Here is a 22,965-nt window from a genome sequence, read left to right as displayed (position 1 = left end):
TGGGGAGTGGAAGGATACACTTTATCGGAACCCAGCTGCAACCCCATTACTAGGGGAGGGGGTGGGTTGAGGCTAAATTGTAGGTCATGCCTGAGAATATTCATGGAAACTTATTTCCCTGTATCTTTGTAACCAGTCCCAGAATTCTTTATGTATAGGCAAGAGGGAGGGGTAGCTGGTGGGACAGGCAGCTGGTGGGAGGGGCAAATAACATAATCATCAGGAACATTGATCCCAGGGACAGCAGGAACCAGTGCTTCTGGTAAGATTTACAGGCCCAGCGTACAGGTAAGTAAATGTCTAGTTCTCATACACGCATGTGCGTGCATGCACATGCGCGCCAAGAACAATTAAGCCACCTGACTATTTTGTCTGTTGAGTGTGAACTTGAAAAAGAAACTGACTTTGGGGAGATAATTCATGATTTTGCAATGCAGAAGGTCAGAAAAATAACGCGTTAAAGTGAACATTGGTCTATATTTAAAATGTTTGCAGCCTTTTAGGGAAAACGCAATCAAAACATCTACAGGATAAGACTTTTATTAGGACCAACCCCAAAGTTTCAAAATAGTCAGCAAGCTTTGAAAGAGTGGATATTATGTTAAACAAAAGTAGCAAGGGCAGAGGGTGATATGGGGCATGGTGTGGGCCAATGTGTAACTTCAGGAATGTAGAAAATGTGTTTTCAGAATTAAAGTAGAAACTTTTCTCTCATGATTCATAAGACTGTACGTATGGGATGTAATATAGTATATGTACACAAGGGGTCCCACATTGCAAGATTATACCAGGTCCTGAAAAAAATTTGCTTGATCCTTGTCAATCAGAGAACAAAATACAGGACTAGAAGGACCTATGTTCTGACTTGATATAAGGCATCTCATTATAATTATGCCATTATAGAAATAAGGTAGTACTGTGAATTTTCAGTGTATTAAAATGACCTGCGATATCAGCCTGTTAGGCATAAGAGGTGTTTTCTGTCCTAAGGGTTTGAAGATGCTTACATATGTCGGCAAAATGCTCGGAGCTTCGTCCTGGCTTCAGGGCATGGGTCAAGTCTCTCATCAATACTTGCATCTTTCTCAGAGGCACCAGCGCCTTTTGTTTTAAGCAGATCTGCAAGCACATATTTGGAAGTAAATATTAAGGAACATAGCTTTCCCAAAGTCACTCTGTAAAGGTGCTATCCTATGCATGTTTAGACAGAAAAAAGGGCCTACAACTCCCAGCATGCCCCAACCAGCCAAGGCTGGCTGGGGCGTGCTGGGAGTTGTAGGCCTTTTTTCTGTCTAAACATTCATAGGATTGCACCCTAAATCTTTCAAGAAAACCAATGACTAATTTGCTACTTTTTCTATCAAGCCTGTCCCAGACCTAGCAGATAACAGGAAAGATGAAAGGGATCCTAAAGAAGAAATCATAATAAGAGTGTTGACAGTTTTTACCGCCCACCTGCCCCGACAAAAGCTGGCCTTTTTGCTTAGTTCAGTCCAAATACTGTATTGGATAAAATCCAACATTTTATAAATGGAGTTCTGCTCACGCAACAGGACTTTTCCCAGCCTCTCCTCCCCACTGCAGCCCCCCCCCCCACTACACCACTCCAAAATCTGTTCCAGAGGAAACCCCCTCTGGAGTAGATGTTGAGAGAGTGCAGAGGAATGCAGGATGGAGGGTGAATTGTTCCCTCCCCATTCCGCTGACGGAAGCCATTCTGTTGATAGGTTAAATGGATACCACCCATTTTGTCCTATGTAATTTATTTGATATCTTTATAGGCTGTTTGTGCAAGCCACATTTTAGTAGCCTTTTGAAAGTGACACTTAACCTTTGCACTTTTAAAAAAAACCGAGCATCTCCACTAATCCGTTCTAAAAATATAATCCAACAATTAATGCCAGCAGTTAGTTCTTTTAGAATTTACATTGATTCCAATGTCATTTCTAAGGATACGGTGACAACATTTTCCATATTTTGTATGGCCAGAATTTGGGACTCACCAGCAGTAAATAAAATTATTTTTTCAATTTGATCTCTTGTCAGATATCCAAGTGGGCAGCCCAACCCTATGGGCCTGCTACACCAGCAACCACTACACCTTGGCTACATTGTCATCATGTAGTAATGATCCTCCTCCAGCAGCCAAGTCAAATGCAAAAATATACCAATAGAAATAAAAAGTAACACAGCAAAACCATAACAAGGATTTGCACAGCATACATGGAAACTTTTCCCCCACCCACTAGTCACAACTTTGTGCAGCAATGATTGCCCCATATTACCCATTAATGGAAGGTATCAATGAACACATGGAGACGGGATGGTAGATGAGCCCCATGTCACCATTCTATCCAGTAGCCATCCCCTTCCTGCACACAACACACAGCTAGGCAGCCATGGAGAGACCACAGCATCTCTCCTTGCACAAACCCCATGGTATGCTCATGAACTACAGGACAGCAACAGACAGTGCAGCCATAAGTGCTAGCCCACCCCTTGGACAGGATTTAGATGCCCTGGTAGCCCACAGAGCAGGTTGCTAGCAACAAGCCTTTTGCCAGACACCAAAGGAAAGACCAATGTTCTAGAGCATGCATCCCTCCCCATAGTCCAGAGGGTAGGAGGCATAAATGGAGAACCCATATCCCCCACCCCCGAATCAGAAGAAGAGCTTGAGTGTCATCATGAAAACAATCCTTCCACAAAGATAGTTCCCAGGCCACTCCACACACATGCATTGGTGTCCGTACCCCTATTCAGGTGTTCAGCCTGAACCCATGAGTACACAAAGTGTGTGTGTGTGTGTGTCGGGGGGGGGGGGCAGCTCTACCCCCAATGTCTCTGTGCATGCTGGCCCTGCCCACCCCCACCACTTCAGACCTTCCCCATTCAGAGCAAAAGTCAGTAAGGGTATTCTAAGTGCTCCGTTTTGGATATATTCAATATCAGGCATTTGGACCTTTGCTGGGAATCTCTCATCATGCCATCCCCTTAAAATGGTTAAATTAAACCTTAAAATGTTGCCTGTTTCTGGACTGAGGTATAACAGACTCCATGGGGAGTATTCCCACTCTATAATTTCTTAGAAACTGTATTTACCTGAGCTCTTTTGCTGCTTGCTATCTTTGAATGCCAACGAAAAGCAAAGACAGGAAAACGACAATTGCTGCACAAGCTGGGTGGTGGAAGAAATAGGAATTGCTGGAACTGTTGGTGCCATACAACGTCCTGTTGCAATAAAGTAGAAGCTGGGGGTTAGAAGACATTAATATTAAAATGAGAGAATTACGGAGAATAGGAAGTGAATTGCCTCAGAGGCAAGGACAGTCCAAAAATGCAGACAGCTGTGTCCATTGACATCAACAAACCAGTTCTAGCACTTTTCATCTTCACCAGGAGCAGGTCTTTTGTAAAGTTAATGGGACTTAATTGCCCATTCAAGATCAAGCCATCACAAAATACTTTGCATTACCACAGGGAACAATATATTGGTGCTAGAAAAATACACCAGTATCCCTCCCCCTCCAGCCACTGTGAGAATTGCAGTTAAGCTCAGAGGGAACAGGGAATCCACCTGTTCAGGTGGCAGCGTCACCAGCGTCACCGCTTAGCAGGGACGTCAGCGGCCCTGCTAATCAAAAAGTGCTGGTGCTTCAGCCCTGGCCGTAGCAGCTTGGCAGGAACATTACAAAGAAGCTAACCAACAAAAAGGTGGCCAGAAGAGGGAGCCAAGCGCTTACTGAATGTTGTTCGCAGTGTGTCTTCAAGGAGGGCTGTACAAGAATTTGTTTTCTGTTCCCAAATCATGCAAACATGTCCCATCTGCAATTCACAACATGAATGTGAGCAGGCATGCTTTTTCCCAAGAAATGTTTGCCAATTCCTGAATTTGCAGTCATGATAAAAAAATGCGTTGTTCTTCTTTTTGAAAGCACACATTAAAATCTGCATATCTACAAAATGTGTTTTCATGCCTTGGTCAATCGGAGGAAAGGGCACACTTTTGAAAAATATGCACAGAAATGTACACTTGTTTCATTTGAAATGCGCACATGTCCCAGTCAAAACACGCACTCTCCCTGTTTGAATGAATGAGCCAAAAAAGCAGGTCGAAAACAAAAAATGGGAGCAAGTCAAAACGAGCTTTGAAGTGATTTTTGGGAGAATTTAAGGGAGCTTGAAAATGGCTGGTTCTCCCGTCCCTAGATTTAAGGAAGCTTGTTGGCTGCATGAGCCACATAACTTCCTTTGCCAGAATTCAAACTTGGAAACAAACTATCCTTTAAGAAAACTCTAGAAGTTTTAGCCCTTACATCAGAGCTGGCCTTCTGGATGTTTTGGCCTACAAATCCTACTGTATATATTAATCTATCGAAATATAAAACCATAAAATACAACAACACAGTAAATATAATTTTACTACACTCAGCATTGGCTTTACTGGCTAGGGCTGAGGGGAGTTGTAGGCCAAAACATCTGGAGGGCCACTAGTTGTCCTGCCTTACATGAAACAACTACTCTGTGGAGATTGGGCCCAGCACCTCTGCAAAGGCACTAACAAAATGTGGGAACTGATTCAGGCTCAGTGCTGCAATGCCACTCATCAACTGTTGGAGGAAGGGAGAGTCTTCGCAAAACCTGTCCTCCTCATCCTCTTCTGTATGTCCTTAAAGGTCAGCATCATCTCAGCTGAGCCTAGCATTTATTACATCTATATCCCATCATGCTTCAGTGATAGCTGCTTTTATCATGCCTGGGAGCAGCAGTAGACTTAGGCATACAGCATCTCCCGCCCATCTTTGCCTTGGGACCTCAAGAGAGCCATTCTATACATCCCTGTTTTATGTGCAGGAACCCAGTCTGACTAACAAGGAGGCAGGCTAGGCTGGATGGGCGCGCTACCACTACAGAATGAGATGGTAGAATGCCAAGGTGGTCAAATGGACTATACCAGCAGCCTTCGGGTGGGTGGGGGGCATTTTTTTAATGTTCCCTATAGGAATTGTTCCCTGCAAATAAAAACAAATCAAATGCAGCACAGCAGGGAGAAACAGCCTGCTGTTCTCCTTTTCTGCTTACAGGGAGATGCTTCAATAGAAGAGCTTCAAAAATTGAGATTTCCCCCACCTGTGCTCTGACATGATATAGTCTGTTCTATCACGCAAGGGTGCTGCCGCCTCATTCTCAGCTTGTTCAGGTACATTTGTAGACAAGGCCTCAGCCTGTCTAGTCTTCTATCAAACCACCTTCACTGCTCATTCAGATTTTGACGTATAGTCAGGGCCAGAAATATTGGAACAAGGATAACTGTTTTGGCAGTTGGCCTCTGTACACCACCACATTGAAGTTGAAAGGAAACACACCCAGATGGGAGCAAAGTCAGGACTTTCAGCTGTCATTCAAGGGGTTTGACAAAAGTGGGGCACTAACCATTCAGGAAGTACAGCCAGTGGCATGCACACACACCCATCATTGGTGGCTCATAAGTAATGGAACGAATGGCTGAGAAGCAGCTGCATGGCCAGGTGTGGCCTGTTTCCTGGCTACCCCATGACCAAGCAAGCAGATAAAAGGCCTAGAGGTGGTTCTGAGTGTTACATTTGCATTTGGTAGCTGTTCACTGGAACTCCCAACATGAGTTCCAAAGAGGTGTCCATGCAAGTGAAGGAGGCCATCATTAGGCTGAGGAAACAAACAAGCAGCAGCTGAAGGCAGCTGCAGTAAAAGCCTGGCAAGGCATCTCGAGGGAGGAAACTCAGCTTTTGGTCATGTCCATGGGTTCCGGACTTCAGGCAGTCATTGACTGCAAAGGATTTTCATCCAGGTATTAAAGGCGATCCTTAAGTTTGAAATGATGTTGGTTTGTTCCATTACTTATGAGCCACCAACAATGGGTGTGTGTGTCCTTCCTGAATGGTTAGTGCCCCACTTTTGTCAAACCCCTTGAATTACAGCTGAAAGTCCTGACTTCGCTCCCATCTGGGTGTGTTTCCTTTCAACTTCAATGTGGTGGTGTACAGAGGCCAACTGCTAAAACAGTTATTCTTATTCCAATATTTCTGGTAGGCATGGTGGAGAATTCCACCACGGATCTTGGTGAGACCGAATGCCAGCGCATTCGGCCCCCCGAAATCCATGGTGGAACGAAGCCCCCTGCCCCCCCCCACGAAATGGGCCTGGAATGGAGCCTACCTTTGTCGGCCGTTCTGGTGCTCCTGGAATGGCAGCTGCGTCTGCAGCCGCCATTCGCGTCTTTCGAATGGTCATGATAGGCTACGTAAATATTTGCGTAGCCTATCATGGCAAAATAAAAGGGAACGCAAATGGCAGCGGCTACGGCGGCTGCCATTTGCGTTCCCTTTTTCACCATGGTAGGCTACGCAAATATTTACGTAGCCTATCACAGCTAAATATTACAGCGTGATAGGCCATTTGTGTCCCTGCTTTAGCCATGATAGGCTACGTAAATATTTATGTAGCCTATCACGGGCCGGTGTAGGGACGCAAATGGCATCCCCTACACAGGACGCCATTTGCGTCTGCAGCAGCCCAGCAGCGGCTGGAGGCCCCGCTGCGGGTTGGCCTGGCCGGCGGCTCCGTGGCCTGGCCGTGGAGCGGAGCCAGCCAGGCAGGATTCTGGGGGGGGAGGAACGGATTGCCTCCCCCCTCGTCGAGGATTCTGGGGGGAGGAACGGATTGCTTCCCCCACCTGAGGAACCCGGTGGAGCCAGGTAAGCAGGGTTTTGTACACCCCTAATTTCTGGCCCTGACTGTATGCAAACTTTCTAGGAATGACAGCATTTCCAGCTGCAAAAGAAACTGGACCTCAATGTAAACAGCAGCAGGAGGCAACTGTCATGGTGCCCAAGCACATGGTGACATTGTTTCTCCCCTGACCTTTCCTCTTTGGTTCTCTCGCCATTAATGCGGCTGCCTCTTCCTTCGTCTTAGGACTGAGCAGTCGACCACGTTCCAGAAACCGCCTTGCAATCTCTTCAGCACTAGGGCCTGGGAAAGAACACTGCAGTTAAAAACGAAGTGTAACATGTTCCAGTGATAATTAAAGTGCACAGCCTTTACAACCAACATGCATAGAACAGCAGAGTTGTGCATTTGCTAGGGTAGGGCATAATTCTCAAATAAACCAGGATAAATATGCCTTTGCACAATTCAGCTGCTTTTTTCATTCTTACCATCTGCGGGGTCCAGGGGTGGTGGTGAGGGAATGGCAAAAGCAAATATTTCCCCCACTTTTTCAACACCTAGGCCAGATCTACACCTCATGTCATATGGATACAATTGCATCGTGGTGACGCTATGTATCCCTCTTGCGCATCTATGCCTCCTAGCACACACAATAACATCTGTTGCCGTATTTTGGATAATATGGAATAAAAAGTGGGAAATAATGCTAGAAAAGAATATGTAATGTGCCTCCACAGTTATCAGTGCACTTCAACACCGATAAAAAGCACTAGTGTAGATCTAGCCCTGATTATGGATATCATCAGCATTCCAATCTGCAATGATGAACACTGCAAGACTGGTGTTGTAGTTGGCTGGTATTCCAGGTTAAACAATCCAGGAATGCAGGGGACTGGCTTGCTTATGGGGCTGAGGAACAATTGTATTGGGAGACTATTGTAAGGGAAAAACTGAAGGCTAAAATGTCAGGGTCTCTGGAATTGGATACCTAGGCACGTGTACTTTAAAGAACCTTAGTTTGGCCCGAATTTTGCAGGGGCGGTTCCTTTGAGGGCTTGAGCTAGAATGCTCACACTCACTCAAATTCACTTAAATTCTACAAATAAGCACTAAAATGACAACATAAGCTAAATGCATTTATTAAGAAAAGATAAAGGAAGTTTAACACACATGCAAGCCTTCCACTCCGCCAAGCAAAGAGTGAGACATACTTACAAATCTAGCAAGCTGTATGCCTATCATTCACACCATACTTTACCAGCAAAGGAGATCTTCTTTCACTGCAGAGGGAACCTTCTCACAACACAGGACCCTTTCGAGGCCTTGAACCAGGAGGAGGGACTCCAAGTCCCATCATGCTCAGACTTAAAAACACTTTAAAAATTGATGACCTCCTTCTTAATACATATTCTAGAATTTTCAAATCTATTGGTCCATGTAATCTTTTAGGTCATCCTATTCCCAGAAAGTCCAACCTTTTGTCCCCCAAATCACCTCCCTCCAAATTGACTCCAAACTGGGCCTAAGTTCTTCTTTTCTGAGGTTAATGGATCTTTATGTACTTTGGCCCGGTCTAGACACAGGGAGATCTAAAACTACAACTTCAGAGATTCTGGACAAGGAGAATCCAAATTTGCAGCATCTGTGTTTCTTTGACTTTTTTATAACCTTTAACTGGCTACTGTGAGGCATAGAAGGCCTCACACGATTCAAAGAGCAATAAAACATTCCTTAACCATATATGTACTGCTTCTAATACAATGCATCTGTGCCTCCATGTTTCCCTACTTGCCCCCTTACACCCTCTAGCGTTACTCCAACTTATACGTATTATCCCTTGATCCCCTTCAGCGTACCATGTTAATAGCTTTGGAGGGCCTTTGGGCAAGACAGTGGGGCCCCTTCCTCAGTGCGTCTACTTTCTTACCAGCAATATTGCCTGCCGCCGCTGCTGTTCTTCCTCTTCCTCATCATTGCTACCACCTGCTTGCTTGCTTGCTAGGCAGAAAGCCAATGAGCAGATAGGCAGCGGCATCTGCTGCTCCTCCTTCACAACACCACTGTTGTCTGGGCCAGAGTGAGAGGAGGATGAACAAGGAGGCTGCAAAGGGGAAGAGGAGGAGCAGGCCCAAGGAGTTGTCAGTAGGCCCCAGCTGGGGTATGGGCCCTCAGCAGGTGCCCAACCATTCCTACCCTTGACACTAGCTCAGATTCTCAGGCTGCAGAATTCTTCATCTCATAGAAGTGCCTGCCCCTGCATGGTATGATCATGAAATCACAGAATGAATGGACAGCCCTGAAAAATTGTCATGGAGCATATCCTGTTCAGCTTTGGAACAAATGAGATTCCACATAAAAATATGAGTAGAGGCTTCTTCGGTAACTATTCAAAGGAGACTAGTTCAGAACTGAGGACATCATGGTTTTCTAACATGAGTACCCAGAACTAGGGTTGTGCCAAACATTCATGCATTAACATTTTGTGGGTGAGAGGTGTGATATCAGAGAGTGATGTGTTCCCTGAAAAAATCTCTCAGCTCTGCTGCTATTTCCCCTTGGAACTGCCACTACTGCTTCCACATCATTTTGTTAAGGCTTTTTTTCCTTCTCTGAATAATCCTAGTCAATCAGGGATCTCATAGCAAGCATGATGCTATTGACACCATGTAGCCAATCAGATTTTGGCCGCATAATGAGAAGACAGGAGACCCTGGAGAAGATGCTGATGCTAGGGAAAGTGGAAGGCAAAAGGAAGAGGGGCCGACCAAGGGCAAGATGGATGGATGATATTCTGGAGGTGACGGACTCAACCTTGGGGGAGCTGGGGGTGGTGACGGCCGACAGGAAGCTCTGGCGTGGGCTGGTCCATGAAGTCATGAAGAGCCGGAAGCAACTGACCAAATAAGCAACAACAGCCAATCAGATATAGCTACATAATGACCTTACTGAGAGGGCAAACAAAGCCAATTCAGAGTGAGGGACGCACTTCCTTCATCACCTTGCCCTTGTTCTGAACTGGTGCCAAGGTAGGGGAGCACAGCTGCTGTCTTGACTGTCAGACAATGCTGGCACATCCCTATATACCATATATTGTGGTTTTAATGTTTTTATATTTTATATTGTTTTACTGTGGGCTTTTTGGTTATAATTTTTGTGAACCTCCCAGAGAGCTTCGGCTATTGGGCGGTATAGAAATAAAATAAATAAATAAATGCCATGGAGCTACCTTCTGTGCGCTTGTCATTGTTTGCTGGTGAACCCAAATACTGTTCCCTCCATTCCTGGAAGAATTATCACCTTTCCATCTCTTGAGCTTCCTCATAAACATTTCACAGAATTCATGAGAAACACTCCCCCTCTACATTCTAGCTCAGCCTGACTCAGATTCGTCAAAAAAAATCCCTGGTCAGAGCTTATCCTTTGCACATACAATGAGTATACATACAGCAGGAGGTAGCAGATTCTGCCCATGCTGTACACATCTTCAGTTGTATGTTTGCAATGTGCTAACGCGCATACAAGTGTACTCTGTGTAGGCAGTGCTCAACACCATCAGGAACCTCGCCTTTTCAGGGTTCCACATTGCACTGAGCAGTGCACATTCTTGCATGCACATTGTTGACATGTGCTGCCTTCTGCCCTAGGCAATTTCATAATACCCATGGAAGATGAACCCTCTTGTCTGAACAGGTTCAAAGTTTCCAGAGATTACTGAATTCCATATGTATCTGCAAAGAAGCAATCACACTTAGGTGATCTCACCAGCAACTGCACTGATCATTATCTTCATCTTCATCTTCAGGAGTTCAGTTAGTAGGTGGACAGACCGTTTTTGGAATTTGAGGAGCATCTGTTGATTTTCAAATGAAGGGGTCACAAAATTAGGCTTTACTGTTGAGACCATAGTGCCTGCCTTTTGAGCTCTTGAGGTAGCAGGGGAGGAGAAGTCGGCCTCACCAAAAGGAAGGAATTTGACAATGGGACAATATAAACCAGTGAAAGACTTCCTTGGCAATGATACCATGAGCTCATCCCATGTGAACTCAAAGATGTTCTTGACACCTCGTGGCACGTGGAAGCCCATTTTCTGCCAAATGATAAGCATCTTTACCATCTCAGCCAAAATTTTTGGTGCCTTGGCTTTAATTTGTTCATAATCAAGGTCTTTCTTTGGTTTGGTCTTTTGATCGCCCTTTTGCTCAGTCTTTTGTTCCGTCTTTTGGTCACTCTTATGGTCAGCCTTTGAGTCACTCTTTGGGTGCTCCCTTTGGCTGTCCCTCTTCAGTTCTCCCTTTGACTCACCCTTCGGCTCGCCCTTCGGCTCGCCCTTTGGCTCATCCTTGAGGTCGCCCTTCAGCTCACCCTTTGGCTCGCCCTTTTGGTCACTCATATCACCAGCTCACACAGGCTATAGTTGATGTGAGGAGATCTAAGGGAGGGGAAGAATGTGGAAGTGAGATCTCTCTGCCACTACTTTTGGGATGAATGTGTCATTCAACAAGTGATGAATGCCCTCTACTGCTAGTGCTAATACTACCCGGACACATTTATTTATTTCATTTATATCCCTCGTTCCTTTCATAGAACTCAAGGAAGCATACACAGAGTTCCCAGGTGGTCCTTAATCGAGACACTGACCAGACCTAGCCTGTTTTGCTTTAACAGTGCCTTTGAAGCAGGGCCAGCCCTAACATTAGGCAGAGTGAAGCAATCAGATCCGACCCCCTCTTCCTTGCAGCTGGCACAGAAAGAACCACATCCACTGCCTCTCCGAGGTCAGAAAAATGACCTCAGAAAGGGGGGAAAGGGGACATTCCGGTGGGTAGACAGGGGAAGAGACTAGAGAGGCCAGGGTATGATTTATCCTGAGCCTCCTTCCCTCCCCTTCCAAAGCTGCCATGCTAGATGGGCTGAAAAGCCCATCCAGCAGAACTATAGGAGATCAGAGGTCAGTGAGGCAAAAACTGTCTCGCCGCCCCTCTTGGCCTGCCACCTTCAGCCCGGCAGGGCACAGGAATCTTGGAAGCCTCCAAAGCCGATGGACTGCACTCCGAGGGCTGCGCCCCAAATATAATTTGCTATAAGTATAATTTATAATTTGCCAATTAAGACCCATTCATTTTACATTGCTCCTGGTGGAGTTGACAACTGCTAGCACTGGTTTGTTGATATGGAGCAAGGCAGCCGCCTGCATTTTTGGACTCTCTTTGGGGGTGTGGCTAGGGGGACTGTCATGATGTGTGCCTGCAGTTCAACATTTACCACGATGCCACTGAACAAATGTGACAGATAGCTAAATAAATCGGGGCGGGGGGGAGAAACTCTGTAATCTCTCCCAAAGAAAAGCTATCCCTCAGCAGCAAGGCTAAAGCTATCCCCACCTCCACTGTGTGCAGGCACAGATATTCCTTGATATGACGAAGACAGAGGTAAGAGAAAGCCACCTTACAGTACTTTCCCCTCCTCAGAAAAAGCAGAGTATCCACAAAGGCCCCAAGCGTTAATGTATTGTTCTCTGTGAAAGCCGCTGACACAACTCTGTGCCAGGATGGCCACGTTATACATTTCCCACTTCTGTTTATCCCCAACAGACCTAGCATAGCAACTCTCATAGGAACACTGTGCTTTGGTGTTGCCTGAGTTCAAACCAACATGGTTCAAGAGACATCTGGCTGTACCCTAGGCCCCTCTGACCCATAGTCAATGAAACCCTTACAGGGATACCATCACATCCTCTTCTTAAATATCTGAATCCGTGGATCTGCCTGCAGTTCTGGCATAATTTGCAAGTTTGTAGTTGGAATGGTGCAGGAAAATGCACATAAACTGATACATCAAACCATAGGGCCAGTTAACACAGGAGCCTGTGTGAACCAGTCCCCATTTGTACAGAAGTCTCCAGTTTCCTGTCAGCTTTAATAGTTGCTATGAGCACCTGAAGCTCCACTTCACTCCTCCCGTGCAAGTGGGTAAACAAATCAGGAAAGGATAGCTTTGCACGATATCCACACCTGAGACTGAACTGGTTCACATGTAATGACAACCCAGAGTATGAGTTGAGTATGGGCTGTTGTTGAATCATGGGTTGTTGTTTTGTGAAAACCCTGCACTATGGTTTAAGTATGGGCTGTTGACCACAAACAACCCAGAGTTCAAAACCCAACAACAATCCATGGGTTCTCTTCCTGGGTTGTTCGTGGTTAACAACCTCTAGTTGAACCATAGCGCAGGGTTCACACATTTTTTATTTATTTATTTATTATTAAATTTATTAATCGCCCATCTGGCTGGTCACCCAGCCACTCTGGGCGATGTACAGCATACAATAAAACAGTTTAAAACAATAAAATTCTACAATAAAAACATTTTATAAAATACCCTAACCCACCCCAATACACATAATAACAACCCACAATTCAACAACAACCCATGATTCAATGACAACTCATAGTCAACCCATACTCTGGGTTGTCGTTATGTGTGAACCAGGCCATTAAGTGCACCTAAACAAGATAGGATTCTAGGGTGGCCACTTATGAATGGCCAAAAAAGAGGACACCAGTTTGCATATGCTGATTTCTATGAACAGATGCAATTTAGAAATTAAATTTCTAGTTTAGAAAGTATTATAATTTAAATAGAAATACATTTCATAGTGAGGAAGATTGTGACCAGGTGACCCGTGTGCCTACTCAGTCTTCTCCCTAGGTGCTAACTCTTGATAGACAATGTCAAGGTCCAGCTCTTCCTTTTGATGATTCTTTTTCTTTAAACCAGACTTGGACTGGACATCCCTTCAAATACAGGGCTGCCTTCAAAATAGGGAACAGTCCTCTGGCAGCCTTTCAAATAGAGAAGTGCCCTCTGTAAAAGAGGATACATGGCCACCCTAGGGTTTGTAAGACAACAATAAACCCTTATTTAAAGCTGGTTTATTGTCCTGGCTTGTTTGGATATAATCCTGGATTCAGCGATCACACAAAGCTATCCCTTCCTGGTTTGCTGATCCACTTGTGCAGAAGGAGTAGTGAATGGGCAGCACACACCACCACGCAGCTCGTTCACACCATGGTTTATTAAGTAAGAATTTTGGGCTTATGTTAGATGTGAATCACTATGGATTGAGGGCTGCAGTGTGAGATGGACCAGCTGCAAAGAAGAATAAAGTGTGGAGGAAAAAGAGGATGTACACGCAGAAGGAAACACAACTACATCTCTTCTGCGGCTGTTTTCTTAAAATTTAATGTATAGATATTTATGGATTGTTTGATCAGTTCCATCGAGCCAATATTCCTGTGCTCCACACCTACTTATTACTGCTTCTGCTAGTCTTAGAAGACATTGCTTGCAGTGGACCTGGAGACAGCAGCTAGCATAAAGCTTGAAGAACAAGAAGTGAATTGAATGATCATGTATAATTGCAAAGACTGTGAGAATGAAAACATGGGATTAGAGAGGCATTAAAACTTTCCGGCATAAGCAGCCATACTTATTTTTATTGCCCTTGCATTACTAATGAGAAGTCCAAAAATAGTCCCAGGCATTTCAAGTGTGACAGATAAATTACCGTTGATTTAATTAGAAAAAGCAACTGAAGCACTTTTTTAATTACGAAGTAAACTTTCAGCTGGAACTAATAAACTGTCAGTCTTAAGCTTTATGTAAGTTCAGGTTTCTATGGCAGCTAGAGGCTGGTATCGTCTCTACAGAGGAATGGCTAATTAAGTTCAGCCTCCTCACACCAGCCAAGTCCATAGAGAGTTCTTATATTCATTTAGGGCTTGCTTTGTTCAAACCACGGTTGCTGTTTCAGACAGAATCCATGTGTGACAAGGGATCTCCAGAGCAACTGAGGCCAGCTACCTGAACAAGGAATGTTGAACCTCTTTCAGCCCAAGGGCTGGAGGAGCTCTTGGGGGCTGCATTCCAGTAGTGGGCAGGACTGTTTAGAATGGGGGGAAACTGCATAAAAACCAGGAAAGTGCAATATGATTGGTGGTCAGGGGAAAGAGGGCGGGGTCAGGGGAAGAGAACATAGGTATCTGGGGAACCCCAGAGGGCCAGATGGGGATCTCAAGTTGGCCAGAATTGGCCTGCAGACCTGAGGTTCTGTACCCCTGACCTAAACCGTGGCAAACCACTTCAGGTGCAACTCTATACGGGTTTAGCCAGAAAACATCCTACAACTCCCAGCATCCCCCAGCCTACAACTCCCATCAGCCCTAACCAACATAGCCAATGGTGAGGGACCATGGGAGTTGTAGGCTAAAATATCTGGAGGGCTACAAGTTGCCCACCCCTGCTATAGAAGATTCAAGATACAGACCTACAGAGTGACACAGAGCATCAATTTCCTTTTCCTCATGCTTGAAACAACCCCCTTAATGCAGGGATGGGGAACATATGGACCTCCTGATGTTGTTGGATTGCAACTCCCATTAATTCCAGCCAGCATAGCCAATAGTAAGGCATGATGGGAACTGCAGTCTAACAACATCAGGAGGGGGGGGCACATATTCCCAAGCGCTGCCTAAACACTAAGAATGCTACCCACTGAGATTAGACATAAGCCTCTTTTTATAAAACACAGAGGTCCACAACCCAGAAATCTCACTTTTCCTTTCCTTATACAAGATCATAGAATCATAGAATAGTAGGGTTGGGAGGGGCCTACAAGGCCATCGAGTCCAACCCCCTGCTCAATGCAGGAATCCAAGTCAGAGCATCCCTGACAGATGGCTGTCCAGCCTCGTCTTGAATGAGGGAGAGCCCACCACCTCCCTAGGTAGTTGGTTCCATTGTCGTATTGCGCTAACAGTCAGGAAGTTTTTCCTGATGTTCAGCCGGAATCTGGCTTCCTGTAACTTGAGCCCATTATTCCGTGTCCTGCACTCTGGGATGATTGAGAAGAGATCCTGACCTTCCTCTCCGTGACAACCTTTCAAGGACTTGAAGAGCGCTATCATATCTTCCCTCAATCTTCTCTTCTCAAAGCTAAACATGCCCAGTTCTTTCAGTCTCTCCTCATAGGGCTTTGTTTCCAGTCCCTTGTTCATCTTTGTTGCCCTCCTCTGAACCCTCTCCAGCTTGTCTGCATCCTTCTTAAAGTGTGGTGCCCAGAACTGGACACAATACTCCAGATGAGGCCTAACCAGTGCTGAGTAGAGGGGAACTAGTACTTCCCAGTATTTGGAAACTATGTTTCTATTAATGTAGCCCCAAATAGCATTTGCCTTTTTTGGAGCCACATCACATTGTTGGCTCATGTTCAGCTTGTGATCTACAACAATTCCAAGATCCTTCTCGCTTGTAGTGTTGTTGAGCCACATATCCTCCATCTCGTAACTGTGCATTTGGTTTCTTTTTCCTAGGTGCAGAATTTGGCATTTATCCCTATTAAATTTCATTCTGTTGTTTTCTGAACATAAGATGAACATAAGAACACAGGATGAGCCCTGATGGATCAGACCAAGGGTCCATCTAGTTCAGCATTCTGTTTACACAGTGGCCAACCAGCTGCCCATGGGAAACCCACAAGTAGGACCTGAGTGCAACAGCACCATCCACCCATGTTCCCCAACTGGTGTACATAGGCATACCACCTCTGGTACTGGAAGTAGCATATAGCCATCTGGACTAGTAGCCATTGATAGCCTTCTCCAGGTATTTATCTACCCCCACACTTTAAAGCCATCTAAATTGGTGGCCATCACTACATTAAGCGAACTCCATAGTTTAACACTGCGCTATGTGAAGAAGTCCTTTCTTTGATCTGTCCTGAATCCCCCACCAATCAGCTTCATAGGATGGCCCCAGCTTCTGGTATCATGAGAGAGGGAGAAAAATGTCTTTCTATTTACATTCTCCACACCATGCATAGTTTTGCACACCTCTATCATGTCTCCCCTTACTCACAAGGGAAACTGCTGCCAGTGCACCATTTTGGATTAGTGTTTCAAAAGGATTTTCCTGAAAACGGGGATATTAGTTTTCAGTTTTTTAAAAGGACTGCACTGCCTAGTTCCAAAAGGGAAGTGTGCTATAGGGGAAGATAGCATCCCTTCCTTTATTAAAAGTAGCTGCCATATGATTGCAGTTGAGTGTGTAAAAGAATACTGTAAAAAAAACAACAATCACCCATAAACGGCTCAGCTTAATTTAATTTTCATCAGCTGTACACCAAACATTGCTGCTTCTTGTTCTTCAGCCTCATACGTAGTGTTGTCATTAAAGATTTAAATAGTGTTGTGTAGCAGTTAGAGTGCTGGACGAGGACTGGAGAGATCCAGGATCAAATCCCCACTCAGCCAGGATGCACACTGGGTGACCTTGGGCTAGTCAGTTATTATCTCTCAGCCTCACCTACCTTACAGGGCTGTTGTAAGGATAAAAAATGGTGAGAAACTATGGGGTTGTTAGCTGCCCTGAGATCCCTTGGGCTGAAGAGCTGGGAGGGGTGTGTGTGATATTAATGTGATTAATATCACATAGCCTGATCCAGTTGTGCAGGAAGACAGCTCCCCTCTATACCACATAGGGTGCTTTTTGAAGAGTACTTCACCTGCACAGTCCTTACAACTAGGCTGCAGAGGGAATGGATATTCAGTTCTTCCTCCAGCTAAGGAAGAGCTTGTGTAGGCACAAGTACGGGCCCTAGTTGCATTGGGATGAAAGTTGTTTTTTTTTTTTATTAACTAAGTATATATACATATATAACTCTCCAAGAATCCACATTGAATCTGAACTTCCATTGAAACATACTTTGAATTACCTACTCTTACACAGAGGATGTTCTGATAGCCACAGCATTGGCAGGTAGAAGATGCAGCGATGCAGCACATTCCATGAGGCATTGACCGTTCTTGTGTCATAATAGGATGGAACTTTATCATGTAGGTTCTTTGGTAAAGAGCTTTGTTCATTTGGAGGCTCAGGCCTCTTGAGTGCTTTTAGGGCGCAATCCTATGGATGTTTAGAAAGAAAGAAGTCCTACAGCTCCCAGAATGCTTCCATGAACTTCCTTTAGGGTACAATGCTATGCATGTTTAGCTGAAAAAAAGTCCTACAATGCCCAGCATGTCCCAGCATGCTTCCATGAACTCCCTTAAGGGCGTAATCCTATCTATGCTTAGATGGAAAAAAGCCCTACAACTCTCAGCATGTCCCAGCATGCTTCCATTAACTTCCTTAAGGGCGTAATCCTATGTATGCTTAGATGGAAAAAAGCCCTACAACTCTCAGCAGCTGGCTGGGGAATGCTGGGACTTGTAGGACTTTTTCTGTCTAAACATCTATAGGATTATGCCCTTATTACTGAAAATAATAAGCTATAGTATAGCCTTTCCTGACCTGGTGCCCTACAGATGTATTGGACTACCATTCCCAGCATTCCCAGCCAGCATGGCCATTAGCCATGGAGTTGCAATTGAACAAATCTAGAAGGCACCAGATTGGGGAAGGCTGCTGCTGAAGCTCTACCTGGACTTTCTAGAACACAAAGTAGTGCTGCATGCATCATGACAAGAAGAAGGGCTGTAGCTCAAAGGCAGAGCACTGGCTTTGCATGCAGAAGGTTCCCAGATCAATCCCTGGCATCTGGGAAAGACTCCTGTCCGAAGCCCTGGAGATCCACTGCCGGTCAGTGTAGACACAACTGAGCTAGATGGACCAAATGGTCTCATGGTCTAGAGCAGTTTCCACGTTCCTAACAGTTGAGGAAGGGCTGTAGTCCAGCAGTAGAACACATGCTTTGCATGCAGAACGTTCCATGTTCAGTCCCTAGCATCTCCAAGCAGGGCTCCAGAGGACCCATGTCTGACACACTGGAGAACTGCTGCCGGTCAGTGTAGACCAGGCAACTTACGGTCTGATTTCATGTAGCCCTCTGCAGGTGATCTGTCCAGATATCTGGCAAGAATGATCTGTTCCTTCCCTGGCGGCCCACTGAGCCAGGAGGGAGATTAATAAGGGGAGGCCCCACCCACCTCCAGCATGCCATCTCCCACAGATGATCCCAAAGGCACAGTGCCCCTTGACAGGAAAATAGGTTCCCTACCACTGGTCTAACTAAATCACATGCTGTACCAGTGAGCTTCAGTCCTCCTCCATGTGTAGCAGTATTCACTTTGTGGAGTTGTCTGCAAAAAGATCCATGTTCAAACTGAAGCAGACTTTAGGATTGTTTGCTGCCTGCTGTTTAACCCACGAGTTTTATTCATCAAATTATGCTGGAAGCTGAAGGCTGCAAGACATTAGCAGGGCTGGCCCTGCCATGAGGCAGAGCAAAGCAGTCACCTCAGGCAGCAGATGCTGGGAGGTGGCAGCAAGGTGTTTTGGAGGGGAAACCTGTGTGACACGAGGCCTGCTCTGCACCCCTACGTTAGCTAGCTTGATGTCTCTAGGTGCAGTGGTGGATGCTGCCCCAACATCAGTGTTGGAGGTAGATTTATCAGTCAATCCAGTTGGCTTTTGTGCATGGGCGGGGTCGCCATCTTGTTCTTTGCCTCAGGCAGCAAAATGTCTTGGGCCAGCCTTGGACTCTACATATTCCCGGAAATGACACGAGACAATGGTGCGGAATTTCATGCAGCCTGTTGCGTCAGCCAGTTCTGATGGCTCTGCCCCTCCAACTACAAGTCATTTCTGGCAAGAGATGAAGGCTGTGCAGAGCAAACGAGGGCCTAACCTAGGCCTAGCTTCCTTCCGTGCTTGCTGCCTGCTGCTTGCCTCCTATGGCAGTGACTGGTAGGGGACAGCACATGTCAGCTCCCTGGTGTCAGCTTAATTGTACAGCCACTGCCCTCAGTATGTGTACATGATCATCATCTTCTTCTTCATCATCATTATTATCCAAAGCTCTCTGAGTGGTTTACAGAAGTTAAAACATTAAATACAATATAAATAGTGTAAAAGCCATAAAAGCACACAGTTAATATACACAAACAACATATAACTAAAAACAACTTTGAACTGTCAGTCATAACTAAAGACACTTCCAGGACCAATTAAAATTCATCATGTGCTGCCAAATGCCTGGGAAAAGAGATGGGTCTTAGCCTGGCACCAAAAAGATAATAATGTTGGCGCCAGGCAGACCTGATCGGGGAGCTCATTCCACAGATGGGGGCCACCACTGAGAAGGACCTCTCCCTCGAGTGCTGCTCTTCCCTTGGAAGAGGCACTCGGAGGAGGGCCTTAGATGTTGAATGTAGTTTTCATTTCGGGCGCCATCAAGTACTGCGGTCCCAAGCTGTGTAGGGCTTTATAGGTTAAAATGAGCACCTTGAATTGAGCTTGGAAGCATATAGGCAGCCAGTGCAAGTGGGCCAGAGTCGGTCTTATATGTTTGGACCTTCTGGTTCCCGTTATCAATTTGGCTGCTGCATTTTGCAGGAGCTGCAGCTTCTGAACCGTCTTCTAAGGCAGCCCCACAGAGAGTGCATTGCAGTAATCTAACTTGGAGGTTATCAGAGCATAGACAACTGAAGCCAGGTTATCCCTGTCCAGATAGGGGCATAGCTAGGCCACCAACCAAAGTTGGTAGAAGGCACTCCATGCCACTAAGGCCACCGGAGCCTCAAGTGACAAAGATGGTTCCAGGAGGACCCCCAAGCTACGACCCTGCTCCTTCAGGGAGAGTGCACCCCATCCAGAACAGGTTGAACACCCTCCATCCAGTCAGCAGAACCACCCACCAACAGCATCTCAGTCTTGTCTGGATTGAGCTTCAGTTTATTAGCCCCCATCCAGTCCATTGTCGCAGCCAGGCATTGATTCAGCACATCTGCATTCTCACCTAAAGATGAGAAGGAGAAATAGAGCTACAAGTCATCAGCATACCGATGACAACACACTCCAAAACTCCGGATGACCGCACTCAACCGTTTCATGTAGATGTTGAACAGCATGGGGGATAAAACTATCCCCTGTGGAACCCCATATTGGAGAGTCCATGGGGCCGAGCAGTGTTTCCTAAGCACCACCTTCTGGAGCTGACCCTCCAAGTAGGAGTAAAACCACTGTAATGCAGTGCCTCCCACTCCCAACTCAGAGAACCATCCCAGAAGGATACCATGGTCAATGGTATCGAAAGCTGCTGAGAAATCAAGGAGAATCAACAGGGTCACACTCCTCCTGTCTTTCACCCGACATAGGTCATCATACAGGGTGACTAAGGCTGTTTCTGTGCCAAAACCTGTCCTGATCCCCAATTGAAATGGGTCCAGCTAATCAGTCTCATCCAGGAGTGCCTAGAGCTGGTTGGCAACCACTCGCTCAAGGACCTTGCCCTGGAATGGAACATTTGCAACCGACCTATAATTATTAACGTTTTCTGGGTCTAAGGAGGATTTCTTCGGGAGAGGTCTCACCACCACCTCTTTCAGGTGGCCTGGGACCACTCCTTGCATGGAGGCATTAATCACCTCCCTAGCCCAGCCAGCTGTTCCCTGACATCACATCAAAGTGAACAAGCATAAAGCCAATGGCAGGGAATTAATGTACGCAGCCTGAAGCTCCAATCAGCACCCCCCCCCCCGCGCCATGGCTTTACAAGAATGGGGGTTGGGAGAAATAGCATGGCAACAGCACCGGTAGAAAGGAAATCAGGGTCAGACAAAACGGGAGAATATCCAAAATAATCCAATAGCATGAAGAGGCACAGTCGCATTTTGGCCCTGTATAATAGGGCCAAAATGCTGTTGCTATTCACTGCTCTAAAATCTTTTGATGTGGAGCCATATATAAGTATTGTAAATAAAATAATATATATGGGCCTTCTTCAGGGGCTAAGCCAAAGAAGAAAGGGACAAAAACACACAAGTATCCATTTTAAGGTAAAACATTGAAGTTAAACTTCACTACTAGTCACACTGCAATCGTGCCTGTGCATACTCAATATTTCTAAAAATGCCTGCAGAGATCTCTGAAAAGGCTGTGTCTCCAAGATGAATCTTGCAACCGGTGACATGTTTAATGTGTGGTAGTTTATATACGTGTATACTGAAACACTTCAACTATATCCATGTTGTTTCTGATTAGGCTCAAGGTCTCCTTTTGGACATGCACCATATACTTAGGGGGTGTCTCAAAAGCCCTGAACTTTACAAGACAGGCAGAAACTCTCGTTCTTCATTAAGTTCATTAACAGCACTACGCAGACATGAAAGTTGTGTGCCTGAATTCCCTGGCTTCAGCAGCTTCATTATGCTGGGCCCTGCCTTACACATGTCAAGGCTGGCCAAATTGAGCCAGCAACACCAGGGCATTTGGGTATACTCCCCATCCTACACTGGGAGAAAGTGATCTGACAAGGCGAACATAACAAAGCTGCAATCTGAGGACTTCATGCACACTCCCCTCATTGCTGCCAGCCACCACTACCAGGTAAGTGCTCAGTAGCAATGGCAGTACAATCCTATGCAAGTGGACTCCCAAGTCCTATTTTTGGAAGAGAAAAACAGAGGCCCTGTCCAACGCCAGCCCCCAAATGACTTTTCCCATAAGGTCAATGGCCCTCCATACATAAAGGGTTCAGGGTATAAACATAATTTCAGTGAATTTCTTCTCAGACAGGCCAATCCCATGGCTAATGTTTTGCCATCTAATACCCCACCCGTACAATGCAGCTGGTAAATATTAGAAATCCACACGGTTGATGAAAGTGAAGTTACATAAACTGTCCCCACTGAAGTAGTCTGCTACCATCTGCTGGACAGTAAGCTTGGCAAGTTCCAGGCCAAATGGACTAGGATAAAAAGTTGAGGGGGTCTTTGACCGGGCTTGGTTCTTGAAGGAAAATTTGCTTGGGACACACAGAACTCCTGCACACTGAAGTTGGTCTTGTCAAAGACATGGTTTGCCCATAATGAAGACCCATTGTTTTTAAAAAACCAATGGGTTGTTGGGACCACACTGCCCACCTCTTCCACTTTACCACACAACCTACAATTGGCTCCTTTGTATGTTGTGCTACGTGACGTGTGAACCCAGACTGCTGGGTTGTTTAGCCCCTGAACAACCCATTAGTCTGGGTTCACATGTCACACCGCACAACCTATGAAAGAGCTGACCATGCGTTATGCTGTAAAGTGGAAGAGGCGGGGGCGCTGCAGCTGGCACCCTCACTCATGCACAACAACCCATCAGTTTAAAAACTGATGGGTTGCTGTTACATGCGAACAGCATATACATTACAAGTTGTTCCTATTTACCATTGCTGCACAAGTTACAAATCAGGCAAGGGATTACTTTTGTTAA

At 45.7% G+C, this 22,965-nt stretch overlaps 1 protein-coding gene across 1 annotated transcript in view; it reads right to left on the bottom strand.

The window, feature by feature from the left end:
* The window catches only part of FAM194C (family with sequence similarity 149 member C), a 107,868-nt gene extending 96,770 nt beyond the window's left edge, over positions 1–11,098 (bottom strand). The window contains exons 1-6 of the mRNA XM_084829831.1: positions 10,730–11,098; positions 10,471–10,558; positions 8,636–8,674; positions 6,901–7,011; positions 3,103–3,231; positions 1,008–1,119 (exon numbers count right to left, since the gene is read on the bottom strand). Coding sequence (XP_084685957.1) covers positions 1,008–1,119; positions 3,103–3,231; positions 6,901–7,011; positions 8,636–8,674; positions 10,471–10,558; positions 10,730–11,098 — 848 coding nt within the window. The remainder of the gene's footprint in view (positions 1–1,007; positions 1,120–3,102; positions 3,232–6,900; positions 7,012–8,635; positions 8,675–10,470; positions 10,559–10,729) is intronic.
* Positions 11,099–22,965: the final 11,867 nt, after the last annotated feature.

The sequence above is a fragment of the Heloderma suspectum genome, chromosome 2, assembly GCF_057233095.1.
Source record: "Heloderma suspectum isolate Gila_16-S chromosome 2, 16-S_ref, whole genome shotgun sequence".
In the NCBI taxonomy this organism is placed as follows: Eukaryota; Metazoa; Chordata; class Lepidosauria; order Squamata; family Helodermatidae; genus Heloderma; species Heloderma suspectum.
The sequence above is the reverse complement of the archived record's forward strand: the minus strand, read 5'-3'. Positions and strand labels throughout refer to the sequence as shown.